General features: G+C 41.3%; 1 protein-coding gene and 2 non-coding genes across 5 annotated transcripts; all 3 read right to left on the bottom strand.

Moving 5' to 3' along the window:
• Positions 1 to 6,616: 6,616 nt before the first annotated feature.
• On the bottom strand, positions 6,617 to 15,113 carry slc25a3a (solute carrier family 25 member 3a). 3 transcript variants are annotated; one of them, XM_028043726.1, is made up of 8 exons: positions 14,978 to 15,113; positions 14,404 to 14,560; positions 13,683 to 13,807; positions 9,791 to 9,970; positions 8,430 to 8,611; positions 7,826 to 7,998; positions 7,402 to 7,512; positions 6,617 to 7,055 (listed from the first exon to the last, which is right to left on the bottom strand). In XM_028043726.1, exons 2-8 carry the CDS (start codon positions 14,543 to 14,545, stop codon positions 6,895 to 6,897), a joined length of 1,074 nt encoding a protein of 357 aa, XP_027899527.1. In that variant the 5' UTR covers positions 14,546 to 14,560; positions 14,978 to 15,113; the 3' UTR covers positions 6,617 to 6,894. The 3 variants fall into 3 exon arrangements, with proteins under 3 accessions (XP_027899527.1, XP_027899526.1, XP_027899528.1); XM_028043725.1 differs by lacking the exon at positions 13,683 to 13,807 and adding an exon at positions 10,351 to 10,475; XM_028043727.1 differs by lacking the exon at positions 13,683 to 13,807.
• LOC114161297 (small nucleolar RNA SNORA53) lies at positions 7,168 to 7,366 on the bottom strand. The gene has a single exon (XR_003598981.1). It is a non-coding gene; the product is annotated as a small nucleolar RNA SNORA53 (small nucleolar RNA).
• LOC114161296 (small nucleolar RNA SNORA53) lies at positions 8,174 to 8,372 on the bottom strand. The gene has a single exon (XR_003598980.1). It is a non-coding gene; the product is annotated as a small nucleolar RNA SNORA53 (small nucleolar RNA).
• Positions 15,114 to 16,048: the final 935 nt, after the last annotated feature.

The raw sequence follows: 16,048 nt of genomic DNA, 5'->3' as shown, positions 1-16,048 counted from the left end.
AAAATGTTATCTTTGTGCATCCATGGAAAATAACCAATGGATGCACAAATAAAAGATTTGTATTTTTTACTTTAAATAACTACACAATTTACTATTTTTAATTTAAAGTCTTTTTTAACAGATACTCATCAAAAAACTGCACTCAAGTTCCCAGCTAAAGGGTACAAGTGAAATGTGGGATGGGTGGTGGCCGATGGCTAGAACCTTGGTGTTCTGATACTTGGCCATAGAAGCTGTCTCTTGGGTCATGGAATGTCACCTCTCTGATGGGGAAAGAGCTTGAGTTGGTGTGTGAGGTTCAGGCTAGAAATAGTCAAACTCACCTCGATGCACACCTCTGGTACTGGAACAAGTCTCCTTGAAAGGGGTTGGACACTTTCCTTCTGGACTCTGTGTCTCTCACCAGGGACTCTGGAGTTGTCTCTGGTGAGAGACGCAGACTGGGGGATATCTTCTGCCCCCATCTTGCTGCATGAATCTTGCGTTCACCCCAGTGAATTAGAGGGTAGCATCCTTCTCCCTACATGTGGGGGGATGGATTCTCACTGTTGTTTGTGCTTATTTGCAAAACAGCAGTTCAGACTACCTATACCTATTGGAGTCTTGCAGGGGGTGCTAAAGAGTGCCCCTCCTGTGAACTTCCTTGTTCTGCTAGGGAACTTCAACTCTCATGTGAACTATGAGAGTGAGACCTGGAGGTGTGTGGTTGGGAAGAATGGCCCCACTAATCTGATGCTGAATGATGTTCTGTTATTGGACTTCAACAACTTCATTGTGCACGTCACAGCAAAATGCTTTTGCTCCATGAGGAAAACGGCAGATCTACACACCCTCTACATCAGGGGAGCCCAAACTACGGTATTTGGGACCAAGATCTACTTTTTCTCTCACCAGCCGGCTGAGATCTACCTCATGACACGAAGACATAAAAATTGTAAATTAAACTCTATTGACTTATTTTATATGCGAATATACATCAGTTATAGCAGAAATATTAAAGTGATAGAAAACCTAATGCAGTTTCTTCCTCAGTGAGACTCTGTCACTGGGAGGAGGTTACTGGTTTCTCAGTTACAAGCTGGTTGCAAACCTGAGGCCAGCAGGTGTCAGTCAGTTATGGTAGATCTGAAATTTGGTTTGATGACCGAAATATGAGAAGCTACAGACTGATAGGAGGAACCAAAGAGCTCTGTAAAGGTAAAGTCAAATCTTCTGAAGTTGGAATATAATTCATTTAATTTCACATAATTACCACGGGAGAAGCCATTTGTTTGTTAAAATTTTATGAAATATATTTGTTCTATTTGATGTTTGTTGTGAATGACGTAAACTCACAAACGAACGAGGTAATTAGTCCAACGTTTAGAAACTACAGCGGCTGTAATGAGCCACAGCAAAGGGAAACAAAGGTAAAATAACCCGAACAGGTGATCAACTCAAAACCACTCCTACCTTTTTACTCTCTCTCTCTCTTTGCCACGGTAACAGTAAGATAAATCTCTTTATCTTACTGTCACACCTGTTACCGTGGCAACCAAGATGAGCAAAGATTACGTTAAAAACATAACATTCAGTCCGTTACAATATCAAGTTTCCAGGCTTGATATTTATTTCTCTATTATTAATCAGCGCTTCCCTGAACACAGCGATGGTTGATTGGCTAGCTGTACTTGGTGCTAGAGTGGCTAACACCAGTAACAGTTTAGTCCAAAGCCTTTTCTGCTAAAATAAAATCTTTAGTGTATGTCAGATACAGACACATTGCATATTGATCTGTTTAGCTAACGTAAGACTGTGTAGCAGACAGGCTTCAAGGTGTAGAAGTTGTATCAGTTCTGCCATTATGCTGTACTTTTTTTTATTTTATTTTTTTATTATGCTGTACTTAGCTAACGGGAAGCGTGTGTCTGAGACGGTCACGCACATTGTAGCCGCGCTACTACGTAGAATTGGCATCAGCCAATGAAAAGCGGCCAGGCGAAGGGCTTCTTGTCACACCCCCTTCGTCTCCATGGAGACCGGTTTTATGGTCGTATTGGTGCTTAGTTCATTGTCTGTTCAGGTCAAGTATGTTCCAATGCTTGTAAAGATTACCTTGAGTAATCTAACAAATGTGCAACCACATTGTGTAAAATACATATTTCATAATAGCATTGATACCTACAGAAATAGTCATATGAAAAAGGTAATGTTAGAAAAATTATCTAAGTTCATTTACTTGTGAGTTTATTTGAAAGGTTATGTTTTCATATTATTATTCTGTTTGATGTTTACTTGACTTCTCTCTTTTGTAGTACACTATTAACTATTTTAGGATGTTTGCCTGGAGGCTAAAAACGTTAACACATTCCTGTGTTAACAGCTTTCTGTGAAACTGTTTGGTTGCGGTCAGCCTCGTGCCCTTGTAAGGGCCAGAACATCCTGTAGTAAAGGTCATTGGTCAATTCTTTGTGTGACTGTGTGAAAAAGCCCAACCTCCTTCCTTGTAAACATAATAAAAGAGCAGTGGGGACAAAAGAGCCGACAGAGTTGATCACAGACGGTGTTTGACGGCGGTTCTCCGCGTCTGGTTTCTGCTCCCCTCTTCTGCAGAAAAGTAATTTGTGTCTCTGGTTGATTCTTTGCAGGTTAGGACCTAAAATAGACCTATCAGGTAATCATAATTAAAATGTACATATGGAAAAACTAACAATTGTAACATATAATGTCCATGGTTTAAATCACCCAATAAAGAGGAAAAAAAAATTTAGTCAACTAAAACAGATGCAATGTTCCATTGCCTTATTACAGGAGACCCATTTAAATGAGTTAGAACATAAAACATTAAGACGGGACTGGGTAAATCAAACATATAGTGCATCATATGGAAATAAGAGACGAGTCACTATTTTATTTAACAAATCATTGGCATTTTCCACAGAAAAAGTCATTCGGGATAAAATGGGGAGATATGTCTTGGTGCTGGGTCGGATGTAGGAGGGGGAGATGTCTATCATGAATCTTTATACATCTTAAGAATGCGATGATTACTTTTTTAAAGAAATAGCTAATATAATTGCAGAGAATGCTAAAGGCATAGTAATAGTTGGAGGAGATATTAATGCAGTACATTATGGCAAAATAGATAGGACACCAGCAGAAATGGGGGGGACAAAGCAGGAAAACAAAAATACTCAGTAATATGATAACCGAACTGGGTCTGGGGGATCCATGGAGATTTAAAAACCTGAGCAAAAAGGACTTTACTTTCTTTTCAAAAGTTCATAATAGTTATTCAAGGATAGACTTCTTCTGCATACCTCAAAAATACTTTTATAAAGTAATTGACTGTAGTATTGAATCAATTACATTGAGTGACCATGTCCCAGTTATCATACAGCTACACTTAGGTAAGGACACCCCCTTTAGATACTGGAGACTTATCACTACTCACCAACACATCAGTGATTCAGGAAATGAGACAACATCTGCTTGAATATTTGGAGATAAATGATAATGGAACTGTAACTCCACCTATGATGTGGAGTGGAGCCAAAGCAGTATAACGAGGAAAAATGATACAAATATCTTCTAGACTTAAGAAACAGCGCAAGGAAAAACAAGACTTGAATGTAAAATAAAACAACTAGAAATTGAACATAAGCGTAGCAGGGGAAATGACACTCTAAAGCAGGGGTGTCAAACTCAATTTCACCAAGGGCCACTTCAGCATATTGGCCACCCTCAATGGGCCACATTGACGGTATAAATCAGAAATGCCCAAGTGCAGTCCTCCAGGCTGCAACTTTTAGATGCATCCCTGCTAAAACATACGCCGGACAAAAAGTTGACTTCCCTCATTAGCAGCAACTCAGTTCTGTAGAGGCCTATGAATGAGTCAATGATCCAGGTGTGTTAGAGAAGGAACACATCTAAAGTTGCAGAGTGATAGGTCTGGAAAACTAGACTTGGGCAACCCTAGCATAAATGTATGAAAATGCAATGTTAAAAATAAATTAAACAACACCTCATATTGTTAAATAACTGATTTTATGTGTTCAAGTTTTAAATATTACATTTGAGTTTGCATGGATGTAAAATTACTGCTCAGTTTAAAAATTACAATATTTTTAAACTGAGCAGTTTAAAAATATGCTCAGTATTTTTAAGCTGCTCAGCTAAACTTTGCTCTTTAGCTCGTTAGCTTGTCGATGTTTCAGTTTTATTCGCTGGGAAAATTAATCTTTGGCTGCTTTAAAGATAAACAGACAAAGAATAAAAACAAGTTTTGATATTAACTCTCAACTTCATTCACAAAACGTGTTCGTTATTTATTACACAACGAACATGTATTTCACATAAGAACCAAACAATGAGGTGATGCTGCCTGTCCTTGAACACAAAGCTGATCCTCTTCACCCTGTCACCAACTCACACATCCTCATTGTGTTGTGTTCTGTAAATAAACAAAACACAAGCAAAATCAATAAACTACATACATATTCCAGTATACTGAGTTTTGGTTTTACATTCATTCTATTTAAATTTAGTTTGTTTGTGCTTACCAATGCTTTCTGGCCGGATGTCTGGCACCGTTTTCCCCTGGTCACTTCGTCCATGTCCGGTTTTAGTTCTTGTGCTGTGTGCAAAATGGCGTGTAGGTTTTCGTCAGTAATGCGCGACCTGGTCTTGGTCTTGTTTAAATTCATTATTGAAAACATCTGTTCGCACAGATAGGTGCTTCCAAACATGGACAAAACACAGGAGCTGCATGGAGTCGAAGCTGTGGCATCAAATCAGGGGGCAGTAGACGGTAAAAGTCCTCGATTGAAACATCACGGAACTTCGCTCTTTAGCTTGTTAGCTTGTCGGTGTTTCAGTTTTATTCGCTGGGAAAATTAATAATCAGCTTGAGGCGACTCTGCTGCACTCTAGTGGCGAGAAGCCGTAATGTTGGCTGGTAACAATCGGAAGGCATTATGGGAGATGTAGTTTGGAGTAAATTCGTGCTCTAAACCTGTTTTAAGTCAATCAATGGGGCTGTAAAACGGGTGGGGGGAGAGGGCCACATAAAATGACGTAGCGGGCCACATGTGGCCCGCGTGCCTTGAGTTTGACACATATGCTCTAAAGGAATTAAAAGAGGCTAGAAAAGAGCTTGATGAAATTCTCACATACAAAGTGAAGGGAGCACTGAAGTTCTCCAAACAAAGGTTCTATGAGATGGGAAATAGAGCCAGTCGACTGTTATCCTTCCAACTTCAAAAAACACAGTCTGACAGGACAATACACAAAATAATGGATCCCACACTTAAAATAACTTTATTTCGTCCGAAAGAAATTTCGGGGGCTGAAACCTCAGCCCCCCAACGGTCTCTCAGTGGAAGAATAGAGTGATGGAGGTGTACCATATGGAACAAATTACAGCAAAACTTCAGATGAAAAGCGACATCTTCTTAGAAAAATGGTCCCCAATTCAAACATTCATTTCAAACCACAGCTAATGGAGATTACGATTGATAAATAGGAGATTCTCCCTTGTGTTTTTTTTTCTTCTTTTTTTAGGATTATGGACAAAGCCTCTTCTGGAGCACAATATGTGAGGTTGTACATGCAGTTTGTAAAATATATTATATGTATGTGATGTGACCTGCACTGGAAAATCTGAATAAAAAGTTTTTTAAAAAAAAAAGATGCCTGCTGAATGCAGTGTTCCAGGCTATCCCACTGGGACAAGGTCCAGAGGAAGACCCAGGACAAGCTGGACGGACTATGTTTGTTGGCTGGCCTGGGAAGGAATTGGGATTTCCCCAGAGGAACTGGAACAAGTGGCTGGAGAGAGGGAAGTCTGGGTCTTGCTACCTACACAGGTTGCTGCCCCCCAATCTTTCCCAGATAAGCTGAAGAAAATGGCTCCTTCAGTGACTTCCCTTCACTCATCCGCAAAAATCACACTATATTCAATACTCAGCTGCCTGTCTACTGATCCACACTCACTCCAGGGACATTACCCGTTTTTAACTGGCTCGCCATTTATCACCACCCAATATAAAATACTCATCACCTACAAAGGCCTAAATAACTTTGCCCTCTCATATCTCATTAACCTTCAACATCACTCTCAATTCTCACCGATTCGTTCCTCTGGACTCTGACCTCCTGACCCCCATCAGAACCCTGGGAACTGAGACTCTCTTGCCACCACTCAAAACATCAGGAAGCAGAAGGAAGAGATCAGAGGAGTATGCTTTTTAGTGACACTAAACTGGACTGGTGTACTTTCAGGTCCTCCAAAAGAGAATTGGCTTTTCACTGGAGTAGCAAAGTTCTCCAACTGTTTTGTGCTCTGTCCAATTAGTGCCTCTGTGGCATTTACAAATTTATTTGGTCACACATTGCAGTATTTTTGGATACATTTTTTAGGCTACAATTTACAGCAGGATGTTTGCTGCTTTTTCAAAGTGGAATATCAGCTTAATTAGCATTTGTCACATTTACATATCACAGAATCTTTTCATAGAAACATTGAGATGCAAATAAGTTAGTTTTTAAATTTAAAATATTTGGCCAGGATGACCAACGGTAAATTGCATCCTCCTTCATTTCTTTTACTAAAAGGAGTCAAGGAACATTGCAATCATTTTCCAGGGAAATTTTATTAGAACTCCCACATATTTATTCTAAGACAGGGATCAATAAAACCATATAGGTGTTTGTATAGAGGAATATTTACTGTCAAAACATTCAGCAAGAAGCAACAGCCTTCACTTCTTCTCCAGGTTGCTCAGGGAGAGAAGGAGCGGCCCCCTGCTCAATGTGTAGCCAAGAACAGGACAAACTGCAGTCTGTTGTGGAAATTTCAGTTGAAGACTGCAGGGCTGTGAGGGGACGATGGAGGGAGACAGGAGGAGAGTGTCACTCTGTGAGGCCAAGCTTCTTCTTCAGGGACTCTGGCATCTCTGGAGGCGGTGGGCGGGGCAGACGGAAGTACACCTTCACAGAGTCATAAATGAACCACTGCAGGGCTGTCAGAGTACCAATCATGATGATACGGGCAACGAGACCTTTCCATACACCTGAGAGAGACAGACACACATCAGGAGATTGGAACATCACAGATTCTGGTCAAAACTGTTCTAAGGGCAGCTTGTTCACCAAGGATTCAGTAAGACCCCATTAAACTAACTGGTTGTCTGACCCCCAGACTAGCTGCACTGGGAGTTCCTGTCTGATGACCAGGTTGCCAGTGCAGCAGGTGGGCTGGGGAACAGGTGGACTACTCTCACACGCCAATGACTCAAGCACCTCCAACTGTACAGCCAGAAAGCTGCTGAGGAGCTCTGCTCACAGAGCAGCGCCCTCCAGAGGTGGATCTAAGGAGCGTGCTGAAAGGTTGGACTGCCAACTCATGTTGATACAAACCTTTAGGTCCCAGCCTCTTGAGGACCTGAACAGCTGTGCTGCCTTTCTCCTTGTTCAGCACAGACACCACAGAGTCAGCAGGATGTGACACAATGGCACAAAACACACCAGCTGCAACAAGAAAAGAGGTGAGAAGAGCATGAGTGGCAGCTAAGCAACAGCTACATCACTGTGAAGCTCTTGTTCAGAAACAATGTGCTCTACAGATTTTGTAATGTTTGTAGAAATCCTTTCAATGTGCAGCTCTACAGCAAATGCTTCAAGCAATGCAGCTGCTGTTGTTTTGTACCCTGATTACAGTTAACTGAAAGCAGCACAGACCAATCACTTCTTACAGAAGCTTTAGCTATAAAAAGTATGATCAAACTATGAGAGCTATAGAGTACTGACTTATTCACAATCCTTGAGATGATGGGACACTCACCAATGTAGCCGGCCACAAAGGTGACGACGAGTTGCTCAGGTTTGCTGCACTCACTGCGGGGCTTAGGAACAACATACTTGTAAAGCAGCTCTACAGTACGCTCGAAGCAGGCAAACTTCATCATGGTGTAGGGGATCTGCCTCATCCACAGGGGCACCACACCCTTATAAAACCTGGCCAGATATCAAGCATCAGGTTTACTGGTGAGCACTAAGAAAACACTGAAATCACAGCCAACTTTTCCATAATCCTAAAGTCTGTTTTAGTACGAGCTCCAATTGAAACACAAGTATGAGAACATTTAGTTTCATCACAATTTTATTATTCAAGTCTATAAATAGACTGATAACTATCCGTCCCCCAGACTAGCTGCACTGGGAGTTCCTGTCTGATGACCAGGTTGCCAGTGCAGCAGGTGGGCTGGGGAACAGGTGGACTACTCTCACACGCCAATGACTCAAGCACCTCCAACTGTACAGCCAGAAAGCTGCTGAGGAGCTCTGCTCACAGAGCAGCGCCCTCCAGAGGTGGATCTAAGGAGCGTGCTGTGACCACATATTCCAACTGAAGAAGTGTTCTCACCAAAGAAAAGGTGTGTACTTACGCCCAAAGTCCTTCCTCTGCAAACATCTTGGGGACGCCCTGTCTGAGGGTGTTGGCGTAGCCGGGCTGAGTCTGGATTCGAACCTTCACAGCCTCCATGGGAGCCAGAGCAATGTCAGCAAAGAACTCTGCGCTAGCTGAAGCAGCCAGGTACAGTGATGTCCTCCACAGGTAAGCATTTTCCTGGTTGGTGAGACCACAACATGACACTATAATCAACTTCAGTCGTCAGCTGCATGTTTAAAGCCAAGGACCAGTAAAAGGTTTGTTGATCCCTATAATTAAGATTAGAGAGGTTATCCCAGACTCAGGGATAACCTGTGGAGACAGTTAACTATCAACCCTTTTTCACATTAAATAAAATCAAGGTGTGTGTATCTGCACTATAGGCAGGGTGTTTGGATAAATATAACAACAAGGGATTGGCTGAGCTTGCTTTCTTAACAGTGGCCACCTTACTTATTTTAGTAATTGAGTAATCAATTATTCTGCTGATTAACAGAGTAATTAAAAAAAAACTTTACAAAATAAAATACTGGTAAATACTGCCATAGCAGAAGTATTAATACTGGCCCAAATTTTCATCTGTGCATTCCTTACAATTACTTTACTGTAGCTTAGGAAATAATTAAACCGCATGCTGACAAAGACACTGACAAAAAATAAATAAATAAATACTGCAGTTTTTGGTTTCTGTGTTCATCTTCAGTCAATTTAATAGACTCTCACTTTGTTTTGTTCACATGGATAGCTTTTGTATCCATGTGAACAAGAGATCTTTGCTTCGACATACGCAGAAACGTCACCCAGTTATTATGACCAGGATGGTAGGAAAATTATTTTCTGGTTCGTCTGCAAAGCTACACTGAAGCTGAGCTCCAGCTACGGTGCTGGAGCTCAGCCCGCTGCGTTCCGTCTGTCTGCTTGTGCCTTAGCAGGCTGTGCCTCCGCTCCACCTGTATTCATACACCCGTCATTCTCTCCAAACCAGCTGTTCAGTAGACAGGGTCCATTTCAGGATGCCCCGAAAAAGGTCAAAAACCCGGACATGTCCGGGGAAAAGATGATGCTTGGTCACAATATGTTATGCTATTAGCATTTAGCATTCGTCAACAACTTATTATATAAAATATAAAAAATTATTATATAAAAAATAATTGTCTGGCCAAAACACATGGCTTTAAATAGTAAAACAAGCTAGTGAAGCTTCGAGGCAGATCATTTGCCTCAAGGATTTAATAATGGAGGTATTCGAATTGTTCAATGAATCGTCACAGCCCTAGTATCTGGGAATGGGACGTGAGAGGTTGTGTGAAGGGAGCAGATGTCAGAACTGTGAACCCCCGTCTGCGCTGAACTCACCTCCCCCAACGTGTCGCTGTAGAAAATCTTGAAGACCTCATAGAAGCCAAACTTGCACAGTCCCTGCATGGAGTAGCCAATGAAAGTAGGGGCCCAGCCCTTCGCTAGACCTCTCACACCATCCTCCCTGATAGTCACTGCAAAACCATTGCCGATGCCCTTGTATTTATCTGGATTCACCTAAGGAGAAGAAGATATACAGTGATCACCAAGGCAAAATAGGAAGAAAACGTTCGAAAAATCATTATGAAGTAATGGAACCTGCAGTCACAGGCAAGTGTTGCTGTGAAATCCCACATGCCTTGAGCTGTCCCACCTTGTCTTACTGAGACAAATTTGTTTGTCAAGGATGAAAACTGCCAATTATAGTCACACATTGATAAAACCAGTGCAATTTAATCCTAAAATCATTGTTCTGTCAGCTTTTATATAAATCTGACTTGCATTCCGAAGTGAGTGGGGTCTCTTACATCTCAAGGTTTTGCAGAATATGCTTACATTACTGAACACTTGGGGTAGTCGTTCACTTCCCAATAGTTAACTTTTGTTCCCATACACACCTGCATACGGCACTTGACAAGGTCGAGGGGCACCACTGCGGTGTGTGTGATGCCGCAGCTCAGGATACCACCAAAGCCGCACAGGGCATAGTACTTGGAGGAGCCAAACTCGCAGCTGACATCCTCTGTGGTACAAGGGAGGGACACGACACACGTGCAGCATGCCAGGTCACATGCAATGCAGGAAAAATAATCACAAAATATACAGGGTTATGATGGAAGAGTCATAGCAGCTGGGAAACTGAAAACCATTCCTAATCATTGCTTCCATCAATGGCATGAGCTCAGTGCTAGGACTCTTCCAGCATAAACTCTGCCACCAACATGCAAATGTGTATTAGGATCACTCAAAAGAAGTTTTAAAAAAAACATAAATCACTTTACAGAATCAACCACCATGGAGATTCAACATTATTGTTCTTTAAATTGATTCAGTCTTTGTTTGCCAACTTAAAATGTAGCCGTTGTTTTCTTCCCAGACAAACGGAACAGGTCCTTCAAAAGAGCAATGTGTACAGTTTTTAGTTCGCTCAGAACTAAAAACTGCTGCTTCATTAAAATGTTTTATGTAGATTTAGCTGCATCACCAAGTTAGAACATTAGCTAAACTGTTAGTTCAGTTATTCATTTACATGAATTCCACACAGTAATAAAAATTACAAATGCATTTCTGTTCATTTGGCCTACTCAGACCTCAGGAAGGTTATCCAGAAGACCAGCTATTCAGAATGAGACATTAAAGCCTCTTACTAGAAAATTAAGGTGAAGACAAGCAGAGCAATGTGTCCAATTAAATCAAATTTTGCTCTGTATTTAACAAGTCATAAAACACATTTGAGCAGTCAAATATCTCCAGCAATGACTTTGGAAAGCAAAAATGCCTAGACTGTACGCTTGGAATAGATTTTTGTTGCTGTAGTTGTACCTTTTAGCAGCACAAATGCCTAAACAGTGACCAGTCCCACCATTTTGGATGTCAAAATTACAACACAGGGGTGTACTGTCCCACTTATCAAATTTTTGTATACTTATAACTTGCGCACTTGAACCCTTATGTGCATGTCGAGTGAGTCCACACTTCATAGAGGGGCGTAGGGTGCAGTTCAAGTATTGGGACTGGACCAAAGAGCCACACCAGTCAATGTCACAGGTCTTTTATGTCCAGAGAATTTCTTGCAAACACTGGATAAATCACCTATCAGCAAATCACAGTAGTGCAATTGGCAGCACCAAAAACAGTAGGATTTAGGAAAACTTAACACAAACACAAATTATGTTCCCTACGAATCTTTACTCTTCCAATAACAGGTACATGGACCTTACCACAGGGGCCGCTTTTCATTGGCTGATACCCATTCTACATGGTCACGTGCGTGGCCATCTCACAAACACACTTAGCTTCCCGTTAGCTAAGTACAGCATAATAAAAAAATAAAATAAAAAAAAGTACAGCATAATGGCAGAACTGATACAACTTCTACACCTTGAAGCCTGTCTGCTACACAGTCTTACGTTAGCTAAACAGATCAATATGCAATGTGTCTGTATCTGACATACACTAAAGATTTTATTTTAGCAGAAAAGGCTTTGGACTAAACTGTTACTGGTGTTAGCCACTCTAGCACCAAGTACAGCTAGCCAATCAACCATCGCTGTGTTCAGGGAAGCGCTGATTAATAATAGAGAAATAAATATCAAGCCTGGAAACTTGATATTGTAACGGACTGAATGTTATGTTTTTAACGTAATCTTTGCTCATCTTGGTTGCCACGGTAACAGGTGTGACAGTAAGATAAAGAGATTTATCTTACTGTTACCGTGGCAAAGAGAGAGAGAGAGTAAAAAGGTAGGAGTGGTTTTGAGTTGATCACCTGTTCGGGTTATTTTACCTTTGTTTCCCTTTGCTGTGGCTCATTACAGCCGCTGTAGTTTCTAAACGTTGGACTAATTACCTCGTTCGTTTGTGAGTTTACGTCATTCACAACAAACATCAAATAGAACAAATATATTTCATAAAATTTTAACAAACAAATGGCTTCTCCCGTGGTAATTATGTGAAATTAAATGAATTATATTCCAACTTCAGAAGATTTGACTTTACCTTTACAGAGCTCTTTGGTTCCTCCTATCAGTCTGTAGCTTCTCATATTTCGGTCATCAAACCAAATTTCAGATCTACCATAACTGACTGACACCTGCTGGCCTCAGGTTTGCAACCAGCTTGTAACTGAGAAACCAGTAACCTCCTCCCAGATGATCACATGAACTTGTTAGTTCCTCTGTCCATTGTAGTAGCTGATATATTGTGAAAATCTGGTAGAAATGATGCACTAATCGAGTCATGCTTGCATAGAAACAACACGCTGCAAGGCTTTGTTTGTGAGACTTGCGGTCACGTGGGTCGTTTGTGGGCGGAGTTTTTTAAGGTCCATTACCTGGTCATATTTTCAAATTTTCTGCCAATATTTTTTTTAACTCAAAAACACAGCAGACTGCTGGTGGACTGCTCTGCCCCCAGACTTAGGTTTTCTGTGGGAAACTTTCCAGTAAGAAGGTCTTTGTTTTGAATCTCAATCTAGGCTCTTTTTGCATTACGTTTCCCCATTTATTCTTTCTCTCGTCGATTTTAAGCAGTTCTCTCTAAATTCCATGCTTGGGCATGAACATGTGCATGCATCATTGTGTGTCCTGTGTCTCAGTGTTGGCCTGAGATGGACTGGAGATCTGTCTTTGATGCACCCTGCATCTCACAAGGCACAAGCGTCTCACCACAAGCATAAACAAGCATAGAAAACAAAAGAGACAAAGTTTGGAGTTCCAACATCAAGTGAGAATTACTAAAGCATAAGCAAATATACCAGTGCGGGGAATATGTTTAAATAATTTAATTTAGGCGTTAAATGACATTGTAGTTCACTGAAAAAAAAACACACCTGCATGACATGCAGTGAAAAGTCTCGGTCTGGCCTCTCTTTTTACCAGAAGAAAATCCAGTGTGCCATCCCATACCAACCTATCCATGTGAACATTGTAAGGTTTGTTTTTATTTCTTACATGTGTAATTATCCCCACTTTCAAAACATACTTCAGTAACAAACTGTTGAAATTCCCACACTTTCTACACGGGTCAGCTCTACTGACCCCTGCAGTGCAACACGGGTTTTTATGGACTCATGCAGTGATATTGTCACGTCAACAAAATGTGATCAGAATTAAAACAAAAACAACCTCCACCATGCAGATTGATGCTTATTAACAGAAAGGAGGAGGACTGGCGGGGATGAAGTTACATAAAAAAATAAAATAAAAAAAATCAAGCCACTGCAACAGACCTGCATTCTGCATTTGACCAGGTCGAGGGGAACAACAGCTGTGTGTGTGGTGCCACAGCTCAGAATCCCACCAAAACCACACAGGATAAAATACTTCTGAGAGCCGAACTCACAACTGTCTCCCTCTGAAGAAACAAAGGTGAGGTATTACAAATGGAGCACTTCTGCTCAGAAAGGGGAAACAAAGTAGAATTCAATACACCTGATTTAAGTGTTTTTAGACATACTGATGAGGATCAACATGCTGTATATTTACCCTCGTCATCTGCTACAGTACTTGAAACTTAAGATAGGAAATAAAACTTGTCACCAAAATATTACAACCTGTGACGTAATTTATAGAACTGTTTGTACTATGCTGAACACACCAAAGGTCAAATGAATTAAAAGGTCCTATTCTAGATAAATAATTACTATTCCAGTTCTTCACAAAAATGTTTTAAAGCTCATGTCCAGTAAATTATGAGTAATCTGCAGCCCCTACAGTCATTTGTCCTTCGTTGTCCTCGGCATGCAGCCTGGCCACAGTAGAGGCCTGATAGCAAATTGCTCCAACAATTAAACATTTTATTATTTTAAGGATAGTATAGCAGAAGTTGGGCATTAGATAATCCATAAATAAAGAGACCATTATTAGACTACATAGTAAACTAGGTCTTGTCAGGGAGAATCTATAGCTAGCGTGGCTACAGTTAGCTCTGCTGCTGACGAGCCGGTTTACCGTCTGCTGTTGCAGCTGCTGCCAGTCTGCGAGGCCGTTGTCCATTGAGGCTCTGTTGAGGTTCTTCCACTTTCTGGAGGCTGAACAGAGGGGCGCTGAACGGGTTGGCTCTTGCCAGCTGCGTCAGAGAAGTCGGGTACATGGTGGCGGAGCTACGCTACAGAGATCAAAATGCATACCATTAGCTTATGCTAACTAGTATTCTAATCCTTCACCGACAACCAAAAGCAAAGGATACAAAGTCATTGAGACATGAAGTGTACATCAGACCTAACAACGCAGCGTATACGTACTTGGATGTTGTCTTAAATGGATATAACGTTGGTTTGTCTGCAAATTTATACCGGCCTGTCTTCCCTCATTCAGGCTAAGACTGAAACACTGCTAAAGGATACGCTAAGCTAACTCAATGGGGCTGACCAAGGTTATAGTCCCCTTTTACCCTCCCACCTTCTCACACATACACACACATAATTCGAATACACTAAGCAGCAAACACAGATTTTATTCTTCCCGTAATAAGTACTGATGTTCTATTTAATATAAAGGATTTATAACACGTAAATAAACTTACTTTCAGTGTCTCAAGATGGCGCCTCCGCTTTTCCGCAGCCGGCTGCTCGGAGAGACTTGATGACCTCGCGGTAAATCAATTTGTCCTCTCATGACGTCATCAACCCCACTGGGCGTGATCGCTCTCTTCTTTGTCCAGTAGGACAACGGTACATATATGTCCCTCATAATATTTGGACAAATCACAGAACAGCGCTGACAGAATTAGGGCGGTTCTTCTGGCGACCTCAGAATGACTTTCAAACGGATTGGCTTTGCACTTTGGCTTATGTCCCAGCAAAGTTAGTCTCTTATAATCCAGATACAAAATGCAAAGAAAAAAAAAAAAGTCATAAAAATTGGGGGTGTCCTGAATCTATATCGGTTGTTCCAAAAAATAGTCACACACACACAAAAGCACATTCATACATATGTATACCATATGTGTAAAATGGTTGGGGTCACACTGCCACCCACTGGGGATCTGGCAAAACAACGCTACCTGCGAGGGCAACAAGAATCGCCAAGGTCCCCTCTCTCCGTTGTCATTGATTGTTCTCTCTCCTATTGGTGGGCTGAGGTGTGCTCTCTTAAGTGTCTGCACAGGAAGGGCCCTTTTGACACTGAAGTTGGTGTGCAGCGACCAGGTGAGAGTGTCTGCTATGTGGACCCTGAGGAACATTAGGTGTGTGACAATCTCCACAGCAGTGTTCTGGATGTTGAACAGGGTGTGGACATGGCGTTTCCTCTTGAAGTCGATCACCAGTTCTTTGGGTTTTCCCACATTCAAAAGCAAGTTGCTGTTGCACCATTATACAAAAAAAGTTTTACCTCCTCTGAAGTGAAGGGGGAAGGATGGAGGTGATGTGACCTTTGACCACCATTTCATGACTTGTCTGCATTTCAAGGGTTAGGGTTGATTATGTAAGTACTACTGAGCCCCCTCCCATATTTGACTCCTGTCCTCAAATCGGAGTCAAATACGTTTACAGATCTATGCCCATTTTCCTAAATAAATTGTAATATTAATTTCATGTCATCTTTAAGTTTGTGTACAAACATCTTTGAAAATATGGTAATGCTAGATAGTTTT

The sequence above is a fragment of the Xiphophorus couchianus genome, chromosome 17 (genome assembly GCF_001444195.1).
Source record: "Xiphophorus couchianus chromosome 17, X_couchianus-1.0, whole genome shotgun sequence".
NCBI lineage: Eukaryota > Metazoa > Chordata > Actinopteri > Cyprinodontiformes > Poeciliidae > Xiphophorus > Xiphophorus couchianus.
Note: the sequence above shows the minus strand (reverse complement) of the source record. Positions and strands in the feature narration are given on the sequence as shown.